The 23,184-nt window shown below is 42.4% G+C and overlaps 1 protein-coding gene across 1 annotated transcript in view; it reads right to left on the reverse strand.

The window, feature by feature from the left end:
* The window catches only part of CPE (carboxypeptidase E), an 84,842-nt gene that overhangs the window by 11,438 nt on the left and 50,220 nt on the right, over positions 1-23,184 (reverse strand). Inside the window, exons 2-5 of the mRNA XM_080674232.1 lie at positions 15,478-15,674; positions 13,331-13,498; positions 7,255-7,372; positions 5,619-5,801 (exon numbers count right to left, since the gene is read on the reverse strand). Coding sequence (XP_080530358.1) covers positions 5,619-5,801; positions 7,255-7,372; positions 13,331-13,498; positions 15,478-15,674 — 666 coding nt within the window. The remainder of the gene's footprint in view (positions 1-5,618; positions 5,802-7,254; positions 7,373-13,330; positions 13,499-15,477; positions 15,675-23,184) is intronic.

The raw sequence follows: 23,184 nt of genomic DNA on the forward strand, positions 1-23,184 counted from the left end.
GTAGAGTGCCCTTGTGGAAGTCCAAGAGTCACTGAAAAAGTCCCAGCATGCCACTGGAGCAAACCTAAAATCCAAGAGTGGACGCACTGATGAAGGTCAAAGGAACAGTTTCACTTTCCCTGCATCACCTCTTCTCCAAGGTGGCACAGCTCAGCGCCAAAGTAACATAAAAAACCTTCAAAACTATACCGCACACTGGGAGAGGTGAGCATTCAGAACACTCTAACACTGTAACAGAGTGGTGTGTTAATCACTTAACTCTAGTTTAAAGGTTAAAGGACAAAAATATTAAAAATACCTATAGCTACAATAAGATGGCATAGGTAAGTCCTTACCTGTAAATAATTACCTTAAAGTGTAAATAGATTGAATTCTCCAGTCAAAGGCATAGAGTAGCCAAATGTGGGCCGGGGCTTCAGAAAAGCAAGAATGGCCTCTGCCAGCATTTCCATCTGGCAGAAAGCTGCCTCCACCCCAGCTCTTGCCCTGATGCCAGACAATTAAGTTCCTCCCATATGTCCCTGGTTCCTTTCAAACTGCTGCACCAGCGCTGGAGCTCAGAGGAAGGGAGTCCCACTAAGTCCACGTGCAGGCCCTTTGAGAGGAATGCCTGGGACTCCAGCAGCCCTCTTCCTACTCAGCCACAATCCCCACTGGTTTTCACAGCCAGAAGTTATAAGGACTTCTGCTGGCTCTGGAACTCTGGGCTAGGAAGCCTTGTGTAGGGCTGGGATCCCTCGCTCCTCAGGGGGGACCTCTGTGGCTGAGATATCCCTCCCAATTTTTACCCACCACACATGGGTGAAGGATCAGCCCCATTCTATGTCTCGGTCCCTTCTGCCAGTCTCAATGTGGCTTTTTTTTTAAAAAAAAAGTCTCTGACTTAAGAAAGAGAGATCGATTTGTTGTTCCACTTATTTATGCATTCACTGGTTGATTCTTGTATGTGCCCTGACCAGGGACAAAACCTGAAACCTTGGTGTATTGGATCGACTCCCTAACCAAATAAACTAATGCGCCAGGGCCTGTGGCTTCTGAAATCCTTAGTTGTAGGTTTGTCATTCAACTAGATCTCAAGTTGTTCTGAACAATGGTGTTCAGTAGTTTAGGTGTAATTTTGATGCCTCTCTCTCTCTCTTTTTTTTTTAACTAGTAACATTCCACTTTCAACAATGGAAAGATGATAGATAGATAGATAGATAGATAGATAGATAGATAGATAGATCACCCAGACAGAAAATCAATAAGGAAACACTGGCTTCCAACTATACTTGAGATCACATGAACCTAACAGATACATACAGAACATACCATCCAACAGCAGGTGGCAGAATACACATTCTTCTCAAACACACATGGAACAGTCTCCAGAATAGACCATATGATGAGTCACAAAACAAGTGTAGCAAACTAAGGAGACTGAAATCATAGCAAATATCTTTTATGAACACAACGGTATGAAATTAGAAATCATGACAGGAGGAAAACTGGAAAATTAACAAATATGTAGAAAAGTAAATATATGCCAAAACCGGTTTGGCTCAGTGGAAGAGCGTCAGCCTGCGGACTGAAAGGTCCCAGGTTCGATTCCGGTCAAGGGCATGTAACTTGGTTGCGGGCACATCCCCAGTAGGAGGTGTGCAAGAGGCAGCTGATCGATGTTTCTCTCTCATCGATGTTTCTGACTATCTATCACTCTTCCTTCCTCTCTGTAAAAAATCAATAAAATATATTTAAAAAAAAAAAAAAAAGAAAAGTAAATATACTCCTAAACCACTAATGGGTCAAAGAGGAAATCAAAAGAAAAACCAAATATCTTGAACAAATTGAAGGGAGTTTTGGGGGGTAAAAAAGGCAGGATTAGGCAGTTTTAGGAATTAGGGGGTCCATGGGGGAGAACCACAGGGCTGCAAAGCTGGGAGCTGCCGAAAGGTATACATTCACAGAATAAGGGAACTTCCAAAAGGTATACATTTACAGAATAAAGGAGAGGAAGCCACCAATTCACAGAATAAAGAAGGCCACAGGGAGTAGAAAAACAAAAGGGAGAAAAAGAGGTGAACCCCACATGGGGTTTGAGATCTGAAGCTGCTATAGTGATCAATCAGAATAGATACCAAGACACAAAGAACTGCAGCCATTATAAACCTTAAGAAAGAGGGACTTGGTGGGTCTCTCTCCCCCTCCCCATGTGGGAGTCTGTGCTTGTTTCCCAATAAATTTCCACCTTTTCCTATACCACCTTTGACAGTGGCTTCATTCTTAGATCCACCTAGACAAGGTCCCAGGAAATCACCTTTGCATCCTGCCCAGAGGAAAAACCACACGTTCCAGTTTAAGTTCTGCATTTCAAATGAAAATAGAAACACAACATACCAAAAGTTATGGGATGAAGCAAAAACAGTCCTAAGAGAGAAGTTTATTGTGATAAATATCTACATTAAGAAAAATAAATCGCATAATCAATGACTCACAGATACGGAGCCACCAAATGTAGGTCCCCTGGCTTCAAGGCAGGATACCCTGCCTGTGACTTATGCTTAAGGCCTTCCTCCCAATGGCTCAGGCCAAGGTTAGACTGTATCTGAGGCCACATCGTTGTTCAGCTCTATCTCCTTTCTTACCCTGCTTACCTCATTTCCATACAGGGTTTTTCCTAAAAAGCACCCCCTCAACAAATTATGAGTATCCAAATCCCTGTCTCAGGTTTTGCTTCTAGAAAACCTGATCTGAGACACTGATTTTATTCACTGCATAGATTGCTAAAGAAAGTCACATCTCTCTTTGACTCTTTGATTATTGTGGGACATAATCATTGACTATTATTATAATTCTTACTAGAGGCCCGGTGCACGAAATTCGTGTATGGGGGGTGGGGGGGGTGTCCCTCAGCCCAGCCTGCACCCCCTCCAATCTGGGACCCCTCGAGGGATGCCCAACTGCCCAATCCTGGTAGGATTGGGCCTAAACGGGCAGTCGGACATCCCTCACACAATCCAGGACTGCTGGCTCCCAACTGCTCGCCTGCCTGCCTTCCTGATTGTCCCTAACTGCTTCTGACTGCCAGCCTGATCATCCCCTAACCACTCCCTTGCCAGCCTGATTGATGCGTAACTGCTCCCCTGCCAACCTGATTGCCCCTAAGTGCCCTCCCCTGCAGGCCCAGTCACCCCTAACTGCCCTCCCCTGCAGGCCTGGTCACCCCTAACTGCTCTCCCCTGCAGGCCTGGGTCCCCTGCAACTGCCCTTCCCTGCAGGCCTGGTCACCCCCAACTTCCCTCCTCTGCCAGCCTGGTCACCCTAACTGCCCTCCCCTGCAGGCTTGATCACCCACAACTGCCCTCCCTTGCAGGCCTGGTCCCTCCCAACTACCCTCCCCTGCTGGCCTGATCACCCACAACTGCCCTCCCTTGTAGGCCTGGTCCCTCCCAACTGCCCTCCCCTGCTGGCCATCTTGTGTCCACATGGGGGCAGCCATCTTGTGTGTTGGAGTGATGGTCAATCTGCATATTACTCTTTTATTAGATAGGATAGAGGCCTGTTGCACGGGTGGGGGCCAGCTGGTTTGCCCTGAAGGGTGTCCCGGATCAGGGTGGGGGTTCCCTTAGGGGATGGGGCAGCCTGGGAAAGGGGCCTGTGGTGGTTTGCAGGCCGGCCACGGCCCCCAGCGACCCAAGCGGAGGCCCTGATATCTGGGATTTATTTATCTTCTATAATTGAAACTTTGTAGCCTTGAGTGGAGGCCAAGGCAGGCCAAGGCTGCAGAAGCTTGGCTTCCTCCATCGCCAGGGGCAACTCAAGCCTCCTGCTCTCTCCATCTCTGTGGCTGCCGCCATTTTTGTTGGGATTTATTTATCTTCTATAATTGAAACTTTGTAGCCTTGAGTGGAGTCCAGGGCCCGCCAGGTGTGCGGAAAACTTGGCTTCCTCCATTGCCAAGGAAACCCAAGCGTCCTGCTCCCTCCATGGCTACAGCCATCTTGGTTGGGTTTATTTGCATATTCCATCCTGATTGGCTGGTGAGCGTAGCTTATGGATGTAGTGGAGGTATGGTCAATTTGCATATTACTCTTTTATTAGATAGGATTATTAATATTACTAGAGGCCCGTTGCATGGGATTCGTGCACTGGTGGGGATGTGGCCTGCAGGGATCAGCCCTTTGTAGGAGCACTGCTCACCCTCGTCAGCCGAGTAGCCATGGACCTGCCCTTTGAGTGGCTGCTCCCTGGTCTGGCATCTTCTGTGGAGCTGGAGCACTTGTCTCTCCAGGGGATCCAGTAGGGGCCAGGACCAGGGACAATGGCACTGAGAGGCAGCAGAGTAGGCCTCAGTCCCGCAGCAGCCACGAACCTACCTGCCAGCCTCCGGGGTCAGCTCTGTGAGCCCAGGGCAGTGCTGCACAGCCTGTGGGCATCTGGAGGAGGAGGTGGCAGGGAGCAAGGAGGAGAAGCCTGGGGCAAGGAGGCGATGATCGCAGCCTGAGTTCCTGCTCATCAGACCAGGGTTTCACTGCGAAAGCAGCCGCTCATCCCGGTCAGCTGAGCAGTGCTCCCACTGTGGTAGCACACTGACCACCAGGGGGCAGCTCCTGTGTTGAGCGTCTGCCCCTGCTGGTCAGAGGGTGTCATAGGAATGGTCGATCAGTTGTTCTGGTCATTCCGCCATTCGGTTGCTGGGCTTTTATTATATAGGATTGTTACTTTCTCATCTAGATTACTTGGCATTTTGTAGACATTGCACTATTTGTCTAAAAAGGCAATTCCAAAGGAATTACTAAAGTTTTTATAAAAACCAAAATATAAAATTACTTCCCATTTGATGTATTTGACATAGTCTAAATCCTAAAATCTGACATAGACCTTATTTCCCAAGCCATACGGGGGGGAATGTGCTAAATATGATCTGACCTGGTGCAAAATATTAATTGCAACAGGGTAAACATATATCGGAGAGAAAGAAATCAGGAAGAATATTTTTCTTAGGGCACAATTCAATAAAAAAAGCAAACCAAAATCCTTTAATTAGGTAGTGCTACTACTATGCTAGTTAATTATCTTATTCATTTCCAGGTGGCCAGTAACTATGCTGTACGTGGGCTTTTCCCCTTTTCAGACCACATAAAAGGTGAAGAGCTTCCTGATCCAATAGCGGTTATAACAGTAGTGAATATACAATAAATATCCCACATCAAGTAGTCTCCATTATCCCATCATTAAAATAACATTTAAAAAAGTGTGTGGACCAACATATACTAAAGGTCAAAGCCTGCCCTCTAAAATATACATTTGCCTATAGTCAAAGCATGACTAACACATAATCAGGATGTTGTCTTATTCATTAAGCTCAGAATTTCAAATGTAGGGTAATTAACAGTATTCAATTTATATTTTCCCAGTGGACATCTTTAGTTCATGCCCCATCTCTCTTCAATTAGCATACTGATTTTAAAAACAAAACTATACACAGCAGTTATTCATGCAGAAAACTAATTTTAATGGGTGAATTATAGATTCAGTCTATTTCTTAGTGATTGAGAAGGACTGGAGATTCTCTCAATCCAAACGGTAATTATACATAAGCCCCTATCACACAAGCAAAGAGGGAAATGGGCACTCACCGCCGGGTACGCTGTACCAAGCCGCACCATTGGTCGTTCCATCTACAAAGCTGCTGTCATCATCGTTCTTGCGACATGGTGGCCGATTGGGATCCGACATGGATGGGTTAAAAGAGGAGTATGCCCTAGCCAAGCTTTGGAAAATGGCATCATCTGGGCAAGAACTATATTCATGCGCACTCCCTGGAAAATAAATGCACACGGGTGAAGTAATGGACACAAACCAAGGAGCACTGCATGTTTTCCAAAGGGTGAGTCAGTATTGACCTCTTGCCTGGTGCATTTTTTCAGCCACATCCCTATGGGAAAGAAATGAAGGCTGAAGTATCAGCAATGACACTTAGCTTTTAGGTTATCTAACTTCCACGGCTAATACCACAAAGTAAAAAATCTGATGGGAGGTCCATTCTGCGTATGAATTCAAAGCTTCACAAGAAAAGGTGATAAGCTTACAGTAAACTGGACCTGGCCGAACAGTAAAGGAGACTTTTCCATTGCTAAACTTTTAATTTAAAAAAATGTACTTGTGAAGTTGGCAGTTATAAAACAATCACCGGCATGTAAAGTACAGCATAGGGAACATAGTCAACAATATTATAATAACTATGCATGGTGTCAGATGGGTACTAGACTTATCGGGGTGATGAGTTTGTAAGTTACATAATGTCTAATCAATGGCGTGTATACCTGAAACTAATATAATATTATATATCAACTGTAATGGAAAACGTTTTTGATTTTTTTTTTAATGTACTTGTACTAACCTCATAGCCACTATAAACCACCCTCATACTTTTCAGTATCTGAGTTTAGAGTTTTAAAAAAAAATCTCCCATGTGTATTATAAAAATAGTATTCTTAATTCACTGTATTGTGATCCATGTATCAAAAAATACGCCAGGCTTTTACATTTCCTAGCTAATGACATAATACAAAAATCTCTAAATTTTAACGATGTTGTACCAAAGACTTTCTTCAAAACTCAGTTTCCAATCTCTAAAATGGCCATCCTGTGTTCACAAAGAGCTAACTCTTCAAAGGCCCTGGGAATCAACCCAAAGCAGGGAATTTCCTGGAGTAACAAAAATTAAGGTGAATATCTATCTGGCTAAAGCTTGCTGTGCCTGAAACTTAATGAAAACATGTCAGAGAGAAATGAAAGCACCATTTCCCTCCCTGACAAAACCACCAACAGTTCCAAATGCAAAAGCGTGAGAGGTCGATGAGACACGTGGAGTTCCACATGGGCACTGGTCAAGCACCAAAAGTCTGCCTCCATTGGTAAGCCATCGTGTACACAGAGCTATATAACATCCATAATTTCTCCGTGGTACCAGTGTCCAAGAGTGACCCACGTTCATGACCACTGTTTCCCTCCTTTCTCCCATCTGAGTATTCTGTCAAGATTACATTTCTCTTCACCTAAACTTTTTTTTAAGTTACATCCTTTCCTGTCAAGTATATATGGTCAATGCCACGTGAAATAGTTAGGGGATGTTCCTGATAAACATATTTTCTACAGGCAAAATCACTTAATGACCAGTTCCTTAAAAGAATATTATAAAAGTCACCTTTCAAAGCCTTGCAAAGTAACTGTAAACCTTGAACCAAGTAGAGAAGCGGGAAGAACACCTACCACTCCGAGTCTCATCATAGGGGTAATTGGCCACAAGGTCTCCTCCATGAAGATTGGCAGAGAGCACAAAAGGAATGTCCATAATCCAGTGAATGACAGCCTTGGTCTCAGGAGCAAGCTGTATTAAAGGTTAGATATTAAAAGGGTTATAAATTGGTAATCACTGGTGAGATCACTTGACAAAAAAGATATAGGAAAGGTTTAAAAAACGCCCAAAAGCTGGTCAACCACTTTGTGGTTGTTTTCATAGAAAAGAAAAAAAGTTCCTGTATGAACAGCATCCCCTTCTCTATTTTTCTCGGATTTTTTCACAATAAAAAAATATTTTAATAGTGTTTCAATTTCCTCACAAGTTCTACTTTTGTGGGCTGCCAGCTTTTCTCTCTTTGAAAACAAGCATGCAGGTCACTTATAAATTTTGGAATATGTCCATCTGACGTTTCAGTGTTAATAATAGCTAAGGAAAGACAAAGAGAAAAGAAAATAGTTGAACCCTATTAAAGAGAAAAACACAGGCCCAATGTGGCGTCATTTAAAGCCTATGAAACCAAACCTAGACTTCATACCTGACCTATTGTTCTTTCAACCTCTCCCAGAAATATAGTCTTAATCAACCAACCAGTCTGGAGTTTTCTGGCCAAGCATCGGAAAGGTTATTTGCACAGGGGCCCTCTCCAGTATGCAAAGGAAGAAGAAGCAATTTGCATGATAAAAACCCTTGCTGTTCCCTTTTCCCCCAAAGTAATCTTTCTTTTAGACCTTTTTTTTCTTTTGTTAACAGCTCCCTTGCCCCGTTCTTCTCCCCATTAAAAACCTTCCATTTTGTACAACCGCTTGGAGCACGCTTCCACTGGCTAGATGGGATGCTGCCTGGTTCATGTATTGCCTAATAATAAAGCCAATTAGAGCTTCAAATTTCCTCGGTTGAATTTTGTGTTTTAACACCACAGAACAGAGTTCTTTCTCTATGGTGGTTCAACTCCTGAAACATGGTAGGTTTTATTTCCTATTTTTGCTTACTATTGTTCTAATCCTCTTCAATTACTTTAAACATATAAAAAATATTAGGCTGGGTCTCTTTCAGAGCTCACTGTAAAATATCAGTTTACTTTGAAATGTTCCTCTTAACTGTTAAAACAAAGGCCAACGTTTTAGGACTTCATGCTGTCTTTTCAAGGATGCACAATCTTTCATATCTTGGAAACAAAACAGAGGGGGGAAGAAATTTTTATCAAGGAATTAATCTGGAGCCAAAAGCTTGATGTTTTTATGTGATGCGGTTTTAACAGCAACTAGGAAGACTCTCAAATTCCAAAGTAATTCTTTGCTTTAAAAAATAATAAAATCAAAGCTTTACTGGCATATTTCTATATGTGTTTTAGGTTGATACGTACATTAACAATAATCTTAAAGGATACGTACCCAAAGGTAAATGGTGACCATTTAAGACTAAGAGGTTATTTTTCTCCCTATTTATATTTGCTTTAGCTTTTTCGTTTGTAATAAAATATTAATTTTGTGTAAAAAAAAAACACTTTAAAGAAACTGTGTTTTGAAACAAATTTAATGATGCAATCCTGAATACACAAAGTCATGTGCGGCTATTAGGTTTGGCCTATTGTTAGTTCTTATATGTACACTGCTGCTAATACACACGCTATCGGTATGCTCAAAACTAGCAAGTGAATTCCACGATTTGGTAAATTAAACTACGTTTCTCTTTGAATATTAACAGATTCTTTCAGGCTGACTGAGTGCTGAGACGCCCTAGGTGCTGTAATTATACATTTAAGCGATCCATAGGGAAGCTTCTGGTGCATCCCAGGATCGAGCCCTTAATACAACCTAGGACAAATTGGGACCTATTTTTAAAGCTTCCATTTAAAGACTGTAAATATAGCTCAAATGTTAGACGGCGTTGGCTCTTAAAATATATTAAAGCCATATTTATTCTGTTTTCTCCACAACTTTAGCCATTAAAGACGAGTATAAATTTAACAAAACTATTTTATTTATTTTAAGCCACTTTGTTTCAAGCAATTCAGGCCCAGCTCATGTACTGAGGGAGCCCAGATGGCAGTGGAGGTGACCTGGCTGAAGGGCCCAAGAGCAGATGAGAAATGACTTAGTGGGAAGAACTCCAGGAGAACAAGAGAGAGCCTTTATTCAGAGGGGCAAGGAGAGAATCTGAACAACCCGGTGAAAATAAAGGTTCCTTTCCATCACCCACCCCTGCAGCATCCACACCCCAGACCTCCTCAGTGGGACTCCACAGGAACCTGCATTTTGGCCCCTGATTCCTAGCACCCCAAACATAAATAAACCTTCACATTAAAAAACCACTGTAATCACTTCCCCTAATGAGAGCAGCAGGAAGGGAGGATGTATGATAACATTAATGAACTGTTTACCATGCCCAGTACCAGGCTGGGTCTAACCCAGGGGTGGGCAAACTTTTTGACTGGAGGGCCACAATGGGTTCTTAAACTGGACCGGAGGGCCGGAACAAAAGCATGGATGGAGTGTTTGTGTGAACTAATATAAATTCAAAGTAAAGGAGCAGAGGGGAGAGCAAGAGAACCGGATAGAACAGCCGGATCCGGCCCGCGGGCCGTAGTTTGCCCATGGCTGGTCTAACCGCTATCTCAGTCTCAGTAACAAAAATGGAAAAAGAAGATGAACCAATATCGTCTGAAGAGTCCATGTAATGTAAACAAATCATGCTTCTATTCCAGACAAGAGGCTAAACTTAATTTTTATATTTCTCTTTAATTTACCCTTACCAAGAGGTACTGGCATTGAGATTTTCAATATAAAAGCTTTAATATTTTAAAAGCACCATGAACATGCATCTTTTAAATAAGTATTGCTTCAGCTAGAAATATGGGGGGAAAAAACACCTAGTGTAGAGCCTGTGTAAGTCTGGTGTAGGTTCGAATGGAGAAGAGGGAGTTAGCGCTGGTTGAATAATAACAGCACTTACACAAATGTCCTGTCAACATGAGTTTATGTCACAATTCTTTTATGGTAAATGACAGGGATTATTTTTCTCATTTCTCAGATTTAACAAAGACGGCGTCAGCAGGTTAATGCAAGCCATGCAGAGCGTCTGTGGGCTGATACCAGCATTGGGCTTCCACGAAGTGTTTCATTTCTGTCTTAGCCTCATAGCTCATCGCACAGGCATGCCCTCTTTTCACCTCTAGTTACCCCAGCTGCACCCAGCCCTCTGCCTTTCCAGCTCCTCCTTCTCCCCCCAAAATGGTTAGGGGGCTGAGAAACTGCAAATGTATCTGTGACTCAGAAGCAGGAATGTTTCAGTCGCTCAGAATGTAGCAGGTGCTGCCAGAATCCTCAGCAGACGGCAGCCCGATTCCCAGGCCAGTCTCCTGACCTGTAAACTTAGCCCTGGTTTCTGGAATAAATCCTAAACATAGCAGGAGAGTTTCAGGAATTTCAGACCAGCAATCTGGAACGGCCTCTCTCTGAATCCTCCACCCAGTGTCCCACCCACACATGAATGCTTGTCTAGAAATCCAGCTGTGGGTTTTCAGCGGCCACACTTTTCAGATACTGTCATTTGCTTGCCAGGCTGGATTGCATTCGTTCCTAACAGGCCCTCAGCCTACCCCGTGTTAAAATCAAAAATGAATCCTAATTCCTGCAATCCAGGGATCGAAATCTAGAATCAAAGGGAAAAACAACTATATAAACAAAAGAATGTATAACATACTATCTAATAAAGACAGAATATGCAAATTTACCGTAACTTCGTGACAAAGATGGAGGCGCCCACAGCCAATAAGGAGGGAATATGCAAATTGTCGCAACAAGGTGAGAGGTGGAAGGTGGCTCCGCTCGGCCAGAGCGAAGGCAGAAAGGCGGCTCTGCTCTGGCGGAGCGAAGGTGGAAGGGGGTGGCCAGAGTGAAGGCCCAGGTCCCAGATGCCAGAGGGAAGCTAGTGCCAGCAGCCAGGGAAAGGAAGGCCTATTCTTGCACGAATCTTTGTGCATCAGGCCTCTAGTTACATAATAAAGCTCTCTGTAACATGAGCACCATACCAGAAGCATGTGTACTCAAAGAATGTAAAGGGAGGCTTAATAGGATCTGTCAGGAATAGCAGAGGCAGGCTTCCCAGAGGAGGTGACATGGGAGCAAAAGAAGAGCATTCTAGACCATTGGAACACATACAAAGACATAAAAGTATAGAAAAGCACATGCTTAGGGAGCAAAAAGGAGTTGGTGGACTGAAGTATATGGTGTATCAGAGCCAGATTAATGAGTGCATCTGCCGGCAGCTGTCAGAGGTCAAGGAAACCCGAATGGTCCTGGAACGGTAAGAAAATGGTGAAACTGTACTTCCCCAGTTCTCACTTAGGAAAGGTACCGGAGCAGTTGCTAAGCCAGCGCAGAACTGCCTGGAATAATGGAAGGGGAACTGATAGCTGCCAACATCACTTCTTGCCTTTCCTACAAGATGGCTCTCCCTCTCCCCCAAGTAACTGAAGACAATGTTCAATTTGGTTTGTAGAAGCACCAAATGTTTAGTGGATGTCAATGTGTCCACCTAAGCCTGAGGTACGTATCAGGGAGCACTGATAAATTATGGCAAAATGGTAATAATACTAGTAGTCTAGGTCCTAGCCAGCCTTGGGCAAACTACGGCCCGCGGGCCGGATCCGGCTGTTCTATCCGGTTCTCTTGCTCTCCCCTCTGCTCCTTTACTTTGAATTTATATTAGTTCACACAAACACTCCATCCATGCTTTTGTTCCGGCCCTCCGGTCCAGTTTAAGAACCCATTGTGGCCCTCGAGTCAAAAAGTTTGCCCACCCCTGTACCTAGCCTCAAATACTTTATATGTAGTAACTTGCTCAATCTTTATAACCACCCTATGAAGTAGATACTATTAATATCTCCATATTTCAGATGAAGAAGTGGAAGCACATAGTTTTTAAATAACTGTCCCACACACACACAGCAAATATGGAACCAGGATTGAACCAAGGTGGCTGCCTGCGGAGTCTCCATGCTAAACCATCACGCAATTCTGCCATTTTGAGCTTTTACTTTATCTCTGGGCAGTGGAGAGCTGGCAAGGTTTTTTAAGACATAGAGCAACAATCTCTGTGTGAAGACCATCACTCTGGAAGATTCCAAGAAAACTGAGTGGAGCAGGGAGAGGCTGAACCCAAAGCAAGAATGTGTGGCGACTGTGCCATCAGAGCAAATGATGGGGGTCTAACCAGGGCAGTGGAGAGAATTTGCAGGACAGAAAGACTGGACTGGTATTAGAGAGGTTAAATTACTGAAATTTGGTAACTAATCGCTGGTGAGTGCTGGCGGCCATTTTAAAAAAACGAAGTCTTTGATTAAGATGGTTAAATGAGAGAACAGTGTTTTCTTAGGGGAAATATTTGGTTTGGGTCAGGCTGAGCATGAGGCTCTGGGTGCCACCAGACAGAAACACTCCACAGCAAGTAAAACTGAGAAACAGAGCTCATGTGAGTTGGGGTTACACGTATGGATCTGGGAGACACTGCAGGCATAGGAAACCAGGGAAAGATATGTGGGTGGTAGGTGGGACCCTGAAAGCCAGCATTTAAGCTAAGGTAGAAGAAGCAGAGAAAGAAACCAAATAGTGAATTGAAAGGCAGTAGAAGAGGTAGGAGAAAGGGAGTTGTGCAAAGCAAAAGAGGATAAAATTCTGGAAAAGAAGAAAGATCAACAGTGTGAATAAAAAGCTGCAGGAGGAGCCAATCAGATGTGATAAGTACCTCTGAAAGGGCCATGCGGGCTTTCTAAGACACTCACTACCGGGTTCTACTCTCCTATCCCCATCCCTCACTCCCCACCCACCCCTCCACCCCCCACCCCCCACCCTCCGCTACCCTGCTAGATTCTAGGGGCAAAACTGGTATCAAGGCTCCAGTCTTTGCAGCCTTGACTTTGCCAGCATAGTTAACCATCTCAGAAGTTTTGATGTTACTCCGACGTCCTTCATTATGATGAGGATATTTGAACATATTTCATTAGGCTAGACAACAGAACCCAAGAAAACTATACACGTTCTCTACCTTTGCGTTCTGATCCACAATTTTCTTCAGATTTTTCAACAGATGATTATTGGGACCACCTTCCTTCTCATTAATATAAACTATCCTATCCAGGTCGGGAAAGTTCCTGTTCAGATCTATTCCCTGGGCATTGCTTCGACCCACAAACCAGTCCTTGAGTTCACCAGGCTAAAAAAATCAAAGAGAAAAATCATCAGTTGTTTACTATTATTGTTGCTATGTATTTAAGGTCTCCATTAATGATTTTTTAAATAATTTATTGAGATTAATTATTTATTTCAACAATATCCTCCCATAATGGCATTTTCACTATTTTACTGATATAAACATGAAGGAATCAGGTTTAAAATAATGGTTATGGCTATTTTGAAAATATTTTCAATAAATATTTTAAATGTTAACAATAATAATAGCATTTAAAAGATATTTATCATCAAATTGCAAAAAGTCAATATGTATTAGCTGGTAATAGATGACGTGTGTTTCAAATTATACCACTCTATAGTAAGGTTTAAATAAAATATTTATGGCCCCTGTAAATAAGAGCAACCTATTTTTAAATATTTAAAAGAGTAAATTACTAAATAAGATGAGAAGCTTAAAATGAGTTTAACATTAATTATTTATTATTTATATATTAATAATATACTTCCCTCTTATAGTCTTTGTGAAAAAAAAAAACATTTATTAGTTGGAGAAATTTCTGTTCAACTTTAAGGCCTTCATTTCACTAATGGTATAACCTGGAAATTTAATAAATTTCTAAGATATTCAGTTATATTCCATAATGTAGTTTTTTTACTATTAAATTATATCAAGCTATAGATAATTTCCATATTCCTGAGGTCATGTAAGCTCAGATACCTTAGACTATGAGGAATAAAAATAGATAAGGCAGAAAATAACTTGATCATATTTTGTCCATTCTGTCTCACAGTTCTGAATATCACCTTAAAATATTAGATGATTTAATTCTCTGTTACTAGAATTCTTCTCTCATAACTTTAGAAATTATATATCATTGTTATACTTATTTACAGAAATTCACAGTCTGGGTTTCTTATAATGTCAGGTCACAGGATCTTTTCTTTTTAAGTTACAAATTGACTTCTTAACTTTAGTTAAACATACCGAATATATACTTTAATATGTTCTCATATATAAGAGAATTATCTCCAAGTGTAGAAAACAACAAATATAATGTCCCTGTCCAAACAGAGAACACTTACCATATATCTTCTCTTAAAACACCATTACTTTCCAGTTTCTCAAACAGTTAAAATTTTTAAAATTAATTTTAAAGGTAGGAAGGGTTTTAGAGGTAGGAGGTGTTTTGTTTTGTTTTGTTTTGTTTTGTTTTGTTTTACTACTCATCATAGACAGACAAAGAATAAACATCAGTGAACCATTGATCTCGCCAAAAAAATATTTCTTCTTTGTTTTCAGTAGAGGGCGCAATGATATCAATTCATTCAGACTACAGCAGTGATTCATTCAGACACAGCAACTGGTGTGCTGTAAGAATTTTTAAAATATACAATATCTGACTATTTAATCAGGTGCACTAAACGCTTTTCCCTTTGATTGTCAAATTTAAAAAAATGACAACAGCCAACATAACAATTGCCTTCGAGTGTGAATGAACCAAAATTATACCTATTTTTTTGTCAGATCAACAAAAAATATATTTTCAGGTGTGCAGCAGAATTTTTGTGATTAGTTTATGTGTGCCATGAGATAAAAAAGACTGAAAATCACTGAGATACAGTGATGGTATCATTCTCCAATACAGAGCAGTAGGTATTTTCATGCTTGTAGAGTTTTATTTATTTTACTTATTTATTCTTTTACTTGTAGAGTTTTAGAAGGAAACTGACCTAGTCACAAATAGATGAGTAGATGTGATTTCTTTAACAACACAAACAAAACATTGATTAAATACTGATTTCTCATTCGCAATCTCTGCTGAAGAAACTCTTACCCATCATCTCTTCTGAATTTTTTTCTTACCAGTAAAACATATGACTTATACCCTCCTACTGCACCATGTGTAAGCTTTATGTGAGTGCATTACTTGTAGATAAGCCCATGTGTACAAATATACCAAGTGAAGAAAGCGTGCCTGCTCTGAGCTGGCTCCCACTCACCTGAGATGCTGCCTTCTCAAAGCCATCAGGGTTCAGCGAAGGCATGATGTGAATCCGAGTGTTATGGATCAGCTTGATGATTGTCTCATTCCCTTTTTGGTATTCATTGCACAGGTACTGGGCCAGGAAAATGAGCAGTTCCCGCCCAACAGCCTCATTACCATGCATATTCCCAATGTATTTAAATTCAGGCTCACCTACAAGATAAAATAGTATAGAGATGTTTTCTATAGCACCCATTAGAAGGTAAATGACATACAGTGCAAAAAATATTATATATTTACTAGTTTATTACACAAAGCTGACAACTTCATTGCCCTCCAGAACTGATGCCAAATAAATTGACCTTAAATATCAAAATACTCCAAACTCCCCTTCTGTTCTTCTATTTCTCTCTCCCTAGTCACCCACTTCTTATGACCTTAACTAGAGGCCTGGTGCATGAAATTCATGCATGGGGGGAGTGTGTCCCTGAGCCCAGCCTGCACCCTCTCCAATCTGGGACCCTGGTGGGATTGGGCCTAAATGGGCAGTCAGACATCCCTCTCACAATCCAGGGCTGCTGGCTCCCAACCATTCACCTACCTGCTTGCCTGAATGCCCCTAACCACTTCTGCCTGCCAGCCTGATCACCCCCTAACCACTCCCCTGACAGCCTGATTGACGCATAACTGCTCCCCTGCCAGCCCGATTGCCCCTAACTGCCCTCCCCTGCCAGCCTGGTTGCACCTAACTGTCCTCCCCTGCAGGCCTGGTTGCCTCCAACTGCCCTCCCCTGTAGGCCTGGTCACCCTTAACTGCTCTCCCATGCTGGCCTGGTCTCCCACAACTGCCCTGGTCTCCCCCAACTGCCCTCCCCTGCAGGCCTGGTGCCCCCAACTGCCCTCCCCTGCAGGCCTGGTTGCCCCCAACTGCCCTACACTGCAGGCCTGGTTGCCCCCAACTGCCCTCCCCTGCTGGCCCGGTCACCCCTAACTTCCCTCCCTTGCCAGCCTGGTTGCCCCTAACTGCCCTCCCCTGCTGGCCCGATTGCCCCTAACTGCCCTCCCCTGCCGGCCTGGTTGCCCCCAAATGCTCTCCCTTGCCGGCCTGGTCACCCCTAACTGTCCTCCCCTGCAGGCCTGGTCGCCCCCAACTTCCTCCCCTGCTGGCCTGGTCACCCCTAACTGCCCTCCCTTGCCAGTCTAATTGCCCCTAACTGCCTTCTCCTGACGGCCTGGTTGCCCCCAACTGCCCTCCCCTGCAGGCCTGGTCCCTCCCAACTGCCCTCCCCTGCTGGCCTGATTGCCCACAACTGCCCTTTCCTGCTGGCCATCTTGTGTCCACATGGGGGCAGCCATCTTTGACCACATGGGACAGCCATCTTGTGCATTGGAGTGATGGTCAATTTGCATATTACTCTTTTATTAGATGGGATTGTATCTTCCAAATTCATGTGTTGAAGCCCTAACTTCCAATGTGACTTTATGTGCACATAAAACCTTTAAGGGGGATTGTTAAGGTTAAATTAGATCCTAGGGGTGGGGCCCTAGTCCAACAGGACTGGTGTACTTATAAGAAGAGGAGGAGACCCCATAGATCCCTGTCATCTCTCCCAGCTGCAGAGAGAAAAGGCCCTGTGAGGACACAGGGAGAAGGCAGATGCCCGCAAGCCAGGAGGAGAGGTCTCATCAGAAACAAACCCAGCTGGCACCTTGATCTTAGACTTTTAGCTTCCAGAACTGTGAGAAAATAAACTTCTGTTGTTTAAGCCACCCAGTCTGTGAAACGTTTTTATGGCAGACGGAGCAGACAAATACACCACCGCTTCCCCAATAACGAATAATGATAAGACACTGTGTGCCTCCTGTTGGTCAGACACTGAACTTGCATGTTTTCTTATTTAGTCCTCCCCAAACACCTAAAAGTGGGTATTATTATCCACCTCTGTTTGAAGATGAGAAAACTGAAGTTCTGATTGCTTAAGAGGCCTGATCACAGTTACACAGTCATAAAGCTAGGATTCAAATGCTTATCTTCTCATTTAGTTAGAAGTCTACACTTTATTTTTTTAACCAGAGTGATTAAACTTCTATGTGATTAAAATCCTAGCACCAATTCTTACTGGCTGGCCTTGAACAACTTACTTCAGCTCTGTGACTCTGTTTACCCATCTGTAGATCAGATGACAGAATCTACCTCATGAGGTGACTATAAGAACTAAGTGAAATAATAAGTGTAAATGCTTACAGCAGGGCATGGCAAATAACAAGTGCTATGTGTTTGCCATAATTATTTTAATATTATTATTGTGTGACATTATCTTGTCATTGTGAGGTGCTTTAGTACACATAATCTAGTCTTCTCTTGACAGCAGTCCACCAAAATGTGGAAGACAGATATCGTATTATCCTTTTGTACAAATGCAGCCCAAAGAGGATGTCTTGCTGAAGGGCCCAGAATTCAAACCTAAGTCACAGTGACCCATTTCTGCTGCTCTCCATCGCCTTTTAGGGAGAGAAATAAAATTGCAGAGCGACCTCAGTGAATCCTGTGGCTCCGCTCCTTTCTGCTTCATCCAATCTCAGCAGTGAAAAAGTCGGCCCCACCTACAAAACCACTAGGACTGTTCACCTGGGTTTAAAAAAAAAAAAAAAGTTGGAAATGCTCAGCTGGCATGGCTCAGTGGTTGAGTGTTGACCTATGAACCAGGAGGTTACAGTTAGATTCCTGGTCAGGGCACATGCCTGGGTTGAGGGCTCAATCCCCAGTGTGGGGCATGCCAGAGGCAGCCAATCAATGATTCTTTCTCATTGATGTTTCTTTCTCTCTCTCTCTCTCTCTCTCTCTCTCTCTCTCTCTCTCTCTCTCTCTCTCTCTCTCTCCCCTTCTTCTCTGAAATCAATTATATATATATATATATATTTTTTTTAAGTTGGAATTATTTTTATCCTGGAAATACATTATCTAAATGTTCTTTGCACTCTAGTGTTTCTTTTCAGAACATATAAATCTTTCACCTTTTTACTAAATGTTCTTTGCATCAGAATCCTGAGTGTGTGATTTAAGTGACTGCTCACCACAGAAAGCCGTGACCTCTCAGCCTGAGCTTAAGCTCATCTTCTTCTAAGGATCAGACGGGAGCAGGATCAGTGCTGTTTATATGCCCTCGTTTTCTACTTTCAGGGAAACTCTCTAATATAAACACCTCCCTGAGACTTGCCCAGGAGAAGTGTGAGGAGAGATGTTTTTTCACTTCTGATTTCAAAAGTCCTAAGAACCTTCTTCGTTTCTATCAAATTCGCATGCTTTATACCTTCCCCTGACTGGGTTGTTTTCCTCTAACTGGGGCAGGAGAAACTGGAGCAGTCCATTGTGAAAGGAAACAGAGTCCTCGTAGCCAGAGGAACATTACAGCCTGCCTGGCAGTTCTCTGAGAAGACTGCACTGTTGGAGGCATTCTGGTCCTGGCTCCCTTATGTACTTCATCCAACACAGCTTTGAAGCTTCGGTCACTCAAAAGATCTTGGCCCACAACCCATAAGAGTAGATGGGCACACTGCAATTTTCTATTACTTCTCTGGATTTAAAAACAAAACAGAACACAAAACACATCTTTAATAGTCACATAGCCCCTCTAATGTTTTTTGTATGGCTGTCACGGTGTGGTCTGCATTTGAATGCGAATGCTGTGGGATTAACTCCTGCTCTCCCAGTTCTGCCACAGATGGTACCACTCCCTAACCTACTTTATTCAATTACGTTTGCAACTCCTGACTTTCCAATTCAGGAAATTTCCACTATGGTTTTGCTTCTGTGACTCTCTAGGAAAGTGCCCTCAGGAACAAATCTCCCCCAATGCATCTATGGTATTTGTGAGGAGACAGAAATAATAATGACAATAGCAATTAGGTTGACATGAAGATATGACTGTAAAGGTCATTTTATAGACGAACTTAATATGTGGAAATAAAATGCAAGGCACATATGAGGTAGCAAAAGAAAAAGCAAGGGTATTTTTATCTTTCTCTGTCTTCAGGAATAAATTAGATCGCTAGATAATGCTATCACTAGAATAGAGATGGGCTGTATTCTTTTAAGCCTACTGACAGGCCTTGTGAGATGGAGAAGAGCTACAAATTAACTATAGCATTTGTTGAATGTATATATTCAAATTCTGGTATGAGACACTACAAGGAACCCAAAAGCAAATAAAGCAGCATTCCTAAACTTAAGGAATGTAGGGTCTGAAGGACACAGACATGCACAGAACAATGTTCAAGAGTAAGGCAGCGATGAAGGAATGTTGGATCACAAACAACTGGCTTCCAGAGTCTAAACTGGAATATTCCTATGGCCTCTGTGGCCCCTTTCTGATACTTTGCCCTCCCAAAGCGAGAGTTATCATTTCAAACACAGCCCCCATTGGGTCCCCTCTAAGGCCTAAAACTCCATCAGTTAACTTCTCATTTGCATTTATCATAAAGCCCAAAATTCTCTACAAGATTTTTAACTCCTGCTTAGCCAGTGTGGCTCAGTGGTTGAGTGTCAACCTATGAACCAGGAGGTCATGGTTCAATTCCTGGTCAGGGCACATGCCTGGGGTTATGGGCTCGATCTCCAGTAGGGGGCGTGCAGGAGGCACCTGATCAATGATTCTCATCATTGATGTTTCTATTTCTCTCTCCCTCTCCCTTCCTCTCTGAAATCAATAAAAAATATTTTTCCCAAAAAAAATGTTTAAGTCCCACGTGGTCATGTCTGATCCACCTCCCTGCTTCCTCAGGCACCATCCTCCCCTCTCCATCTTTCAGCCACACTTCCTTCGACAATATGATGCACTCTTGCCTATGATATGCTCTTCTCACACACACATTTTGACCCCACATGCTTCTGATCATGGATAAATATGGTTTTCTCAGAGTATGTTTAGTCTAAATCCACTTCCTTTGTTATTTTTAATATCTCAGTTTGAAAATATACATTAATCAGTGTGGTTTCTTGTTTAATTCCCTATCCCAAGACTGTATGGTCTCTAGTAGTACAGAGATGGTATCTATTTTAGGTCACTAGTGTATCTTCCATGCCTAGCATAGAGTTGGAAACGTAGTAAGAACACAAAAAGTAGCAATTAAATAAATTCATGAGTAAAAGAGTAAATGTATGGTCTTGTTTTTAAGCCCATCCTCCCAACTGCCTGACAGTACAGCACGCCCTGGGGATGCAGGTGCGGCCCCAGTGCCTGAACACCTTTAACAGGGAAGGGCATAAATGAATAACTAAAAGGGACTTGAGTTAGTGTCAGGGAGCCCGTACCCCGGGCGGAATACTGAGAGGACTCGGTGCTTGTTGATGTATCCGACATTCTCAGGCAGGACTGGAAATCCTTCTTTGGGAATGAAGGCAGCAGTGTTGTGAACAGCTGATTCGCCAGGAACAAGATTAATCTCCATGGTCACGAGAGAACCACAAAACCTCTCTAGGCAAGCAGCTCCCTAGGCGATTTTTGTTGTAAAGCCTACACAAAGGGTTCCGAAGAGACTGCCTTCAGAAAATGACATAAAATTGAAGGCTTTGAACTTGAAATAAGCCTCCCTGTGTCCATTTAACTTCAATTTACTTAACAAAGGAGTGACAGCTTTTCATCAACACTTAATTTTCTTTCCTGGGGCTATACAAATAGAGTTTACAACAGGTTGTTAAATGGATGACAGCAGGCATGCCTGTTTACAAAGTCTACAGAGAGCAAATCCCAGGGTTAGCAGGTACGTCATTCCTTGTGGATGCAGTCGGTAATGCACACGTATCGGCTCATCTCTCTCCTAGCAACAGAAGAAAACGCATTGAGGACTATTTGTCAGTACATTTGGGGATGGTTGTTTTTATACTCATCTTACGTTCCTCACTCACTATCTAATTCATTCTCCTTTTTACACAACAGTAACCCTGAGTTCCTGATCCTGCACCTGAGGAATCACAGTATTTGCGAAGGGTGCATAGTGTGGGCTCAGAAAGCACAGTTTACCTTGTGGCATCAATTTTTCCACAATTTTGTGTAACTATCCAGTTTCCAGTCACATCCCAGGGCACACAATCAAGCAAACCATTGCTAAATGATAATCAACTCACAAACCGAGTCCTGCCTGGGTGGGCCAGTTCCTCTCTTTTTCATCTGTATCACAGAATAATTAATGTACCTGATTGGATTTGTATTCTCATTAGAACAAGATTCCAAACCAGAGCAGGCAAATGATTTTAAGTTCCATACTTGTAACTCTTAATTTGTCCCAACTGTGTATAACTAAATCAGTAAAAAACAAACAACAACAACAAAAATAACCCTTAAAGAAATTACACCTCCAGAAACCCACACCTCTTAGGCTTAGCATGTAAGTGAAGTTTGAAGCTGACTAGTAGCTTAGTAAAGCCCCCAAATGGTATGAATTAACGGCTTTAAAGTGACCAGAGTCCCTAAAGCAGAAGGCTACAGGCCCAATAGGCTGAGCCTAGAAAAAACAGTCAAGTAAAGGAGTAAAAGTAAAGAGTAATACTGTCTGCCTTTCCCATAAAAAGGAAAATATTCTTTCACTCCTTTATTTGATCCTATAGTCAGCCTGTCTGTCTCTTAAATGTTTTCTAGTCTTGGAAGCAGCTGACTGGCTGACCATTGGGTAGAGTTATTGATCAGAAAATGTTTAAGTTCCCTTTCAAATCTTAGAGTCAATTATTCAACAACCTCCATATGGGAAGAAAGCAGCAGAGGGAAAATATCTAATGAGAAATTAGCTAAATGTGAAAGTGAGTTGAGAACTGTGAAATTCTACATAAGTACAGCATCACTATTTAGAAAAAATAAGTAGGTTAAGGGTATTTTAAGAAAGAATTTTTTAAAATTACAGTTGACATACAATATTATATATTAGTTTCAGATGTACAACATAGTGATTCGACATTTATGTACCTTACAAAGAGATCAGCATAAGTCACCTTACAAAGTTGTTGTAATGTTGTTAACGATATTCCCTATGTGTTGTGGGGTCGAACCCTGGAGTCAGAATAAGACCACCGGAGGCTGCTAATTGATTAAAAAAGCAAGCAAGGATTTATTGAGCTGGCCAGGACCGCCGCGAGAGCACCACACGCAGGTGGAGTCCACCCTCACGACTGCGCTGTTTCAGGTATAGGCAGTCCTTTTAAAGGTCTAAAGCACAAAAATTTTCCTTTGTTCTAAACGAGCCCCCAGCCACATCCTGCTGGACATCGGATTGGAATGTGGACCTATCTTGCGAAAGCAAATTGTACAGAAGCAGAATTGAGCAAAGTTAATAATCTCTAAAGTTGTCTGCAGTTTCAACTCCTGGAGCTACTGAGTCAGTGGGAATCGATCTCCTGTGGTTCTGGTCCACAGGCACAGGAAAATAACCTTTGTGATGTGAGATGGATTTATGTGCTGAGGTAACAACCCTATTGTTTAAGCAAGTAAGTGTGTGCAGAAGCCAGAATAGCAGGGTTAAAATTCAAACAGCAGTTTTTACCCAAGTATGGTTGCTACCATACTTCATATGCTGTACATCCTCATGATTTGGATGAAAAAGAAAGAACTTGATTATAGTAACAGAATGCTTCCATCTTTCATTATGTAAATAGAGATGAATTCACATTCAGATAAACCTATTCTTTCTCTAACCTCAAATTATTGCCAAAATATAAGTCCACTCACTCATTTGA

Source organism: Plecotus auritus (genome assembly GCF_963455305.1).
Source record: "Plecotus auritus genome assembly, chromosome: 6".
Classification (NCBI taxonomy): Eukaryota; Metazoa; Chordata; class Mammalia; order Chiroptera; family Vespertilionidae; genus Plecotus; species Plecotus auritus.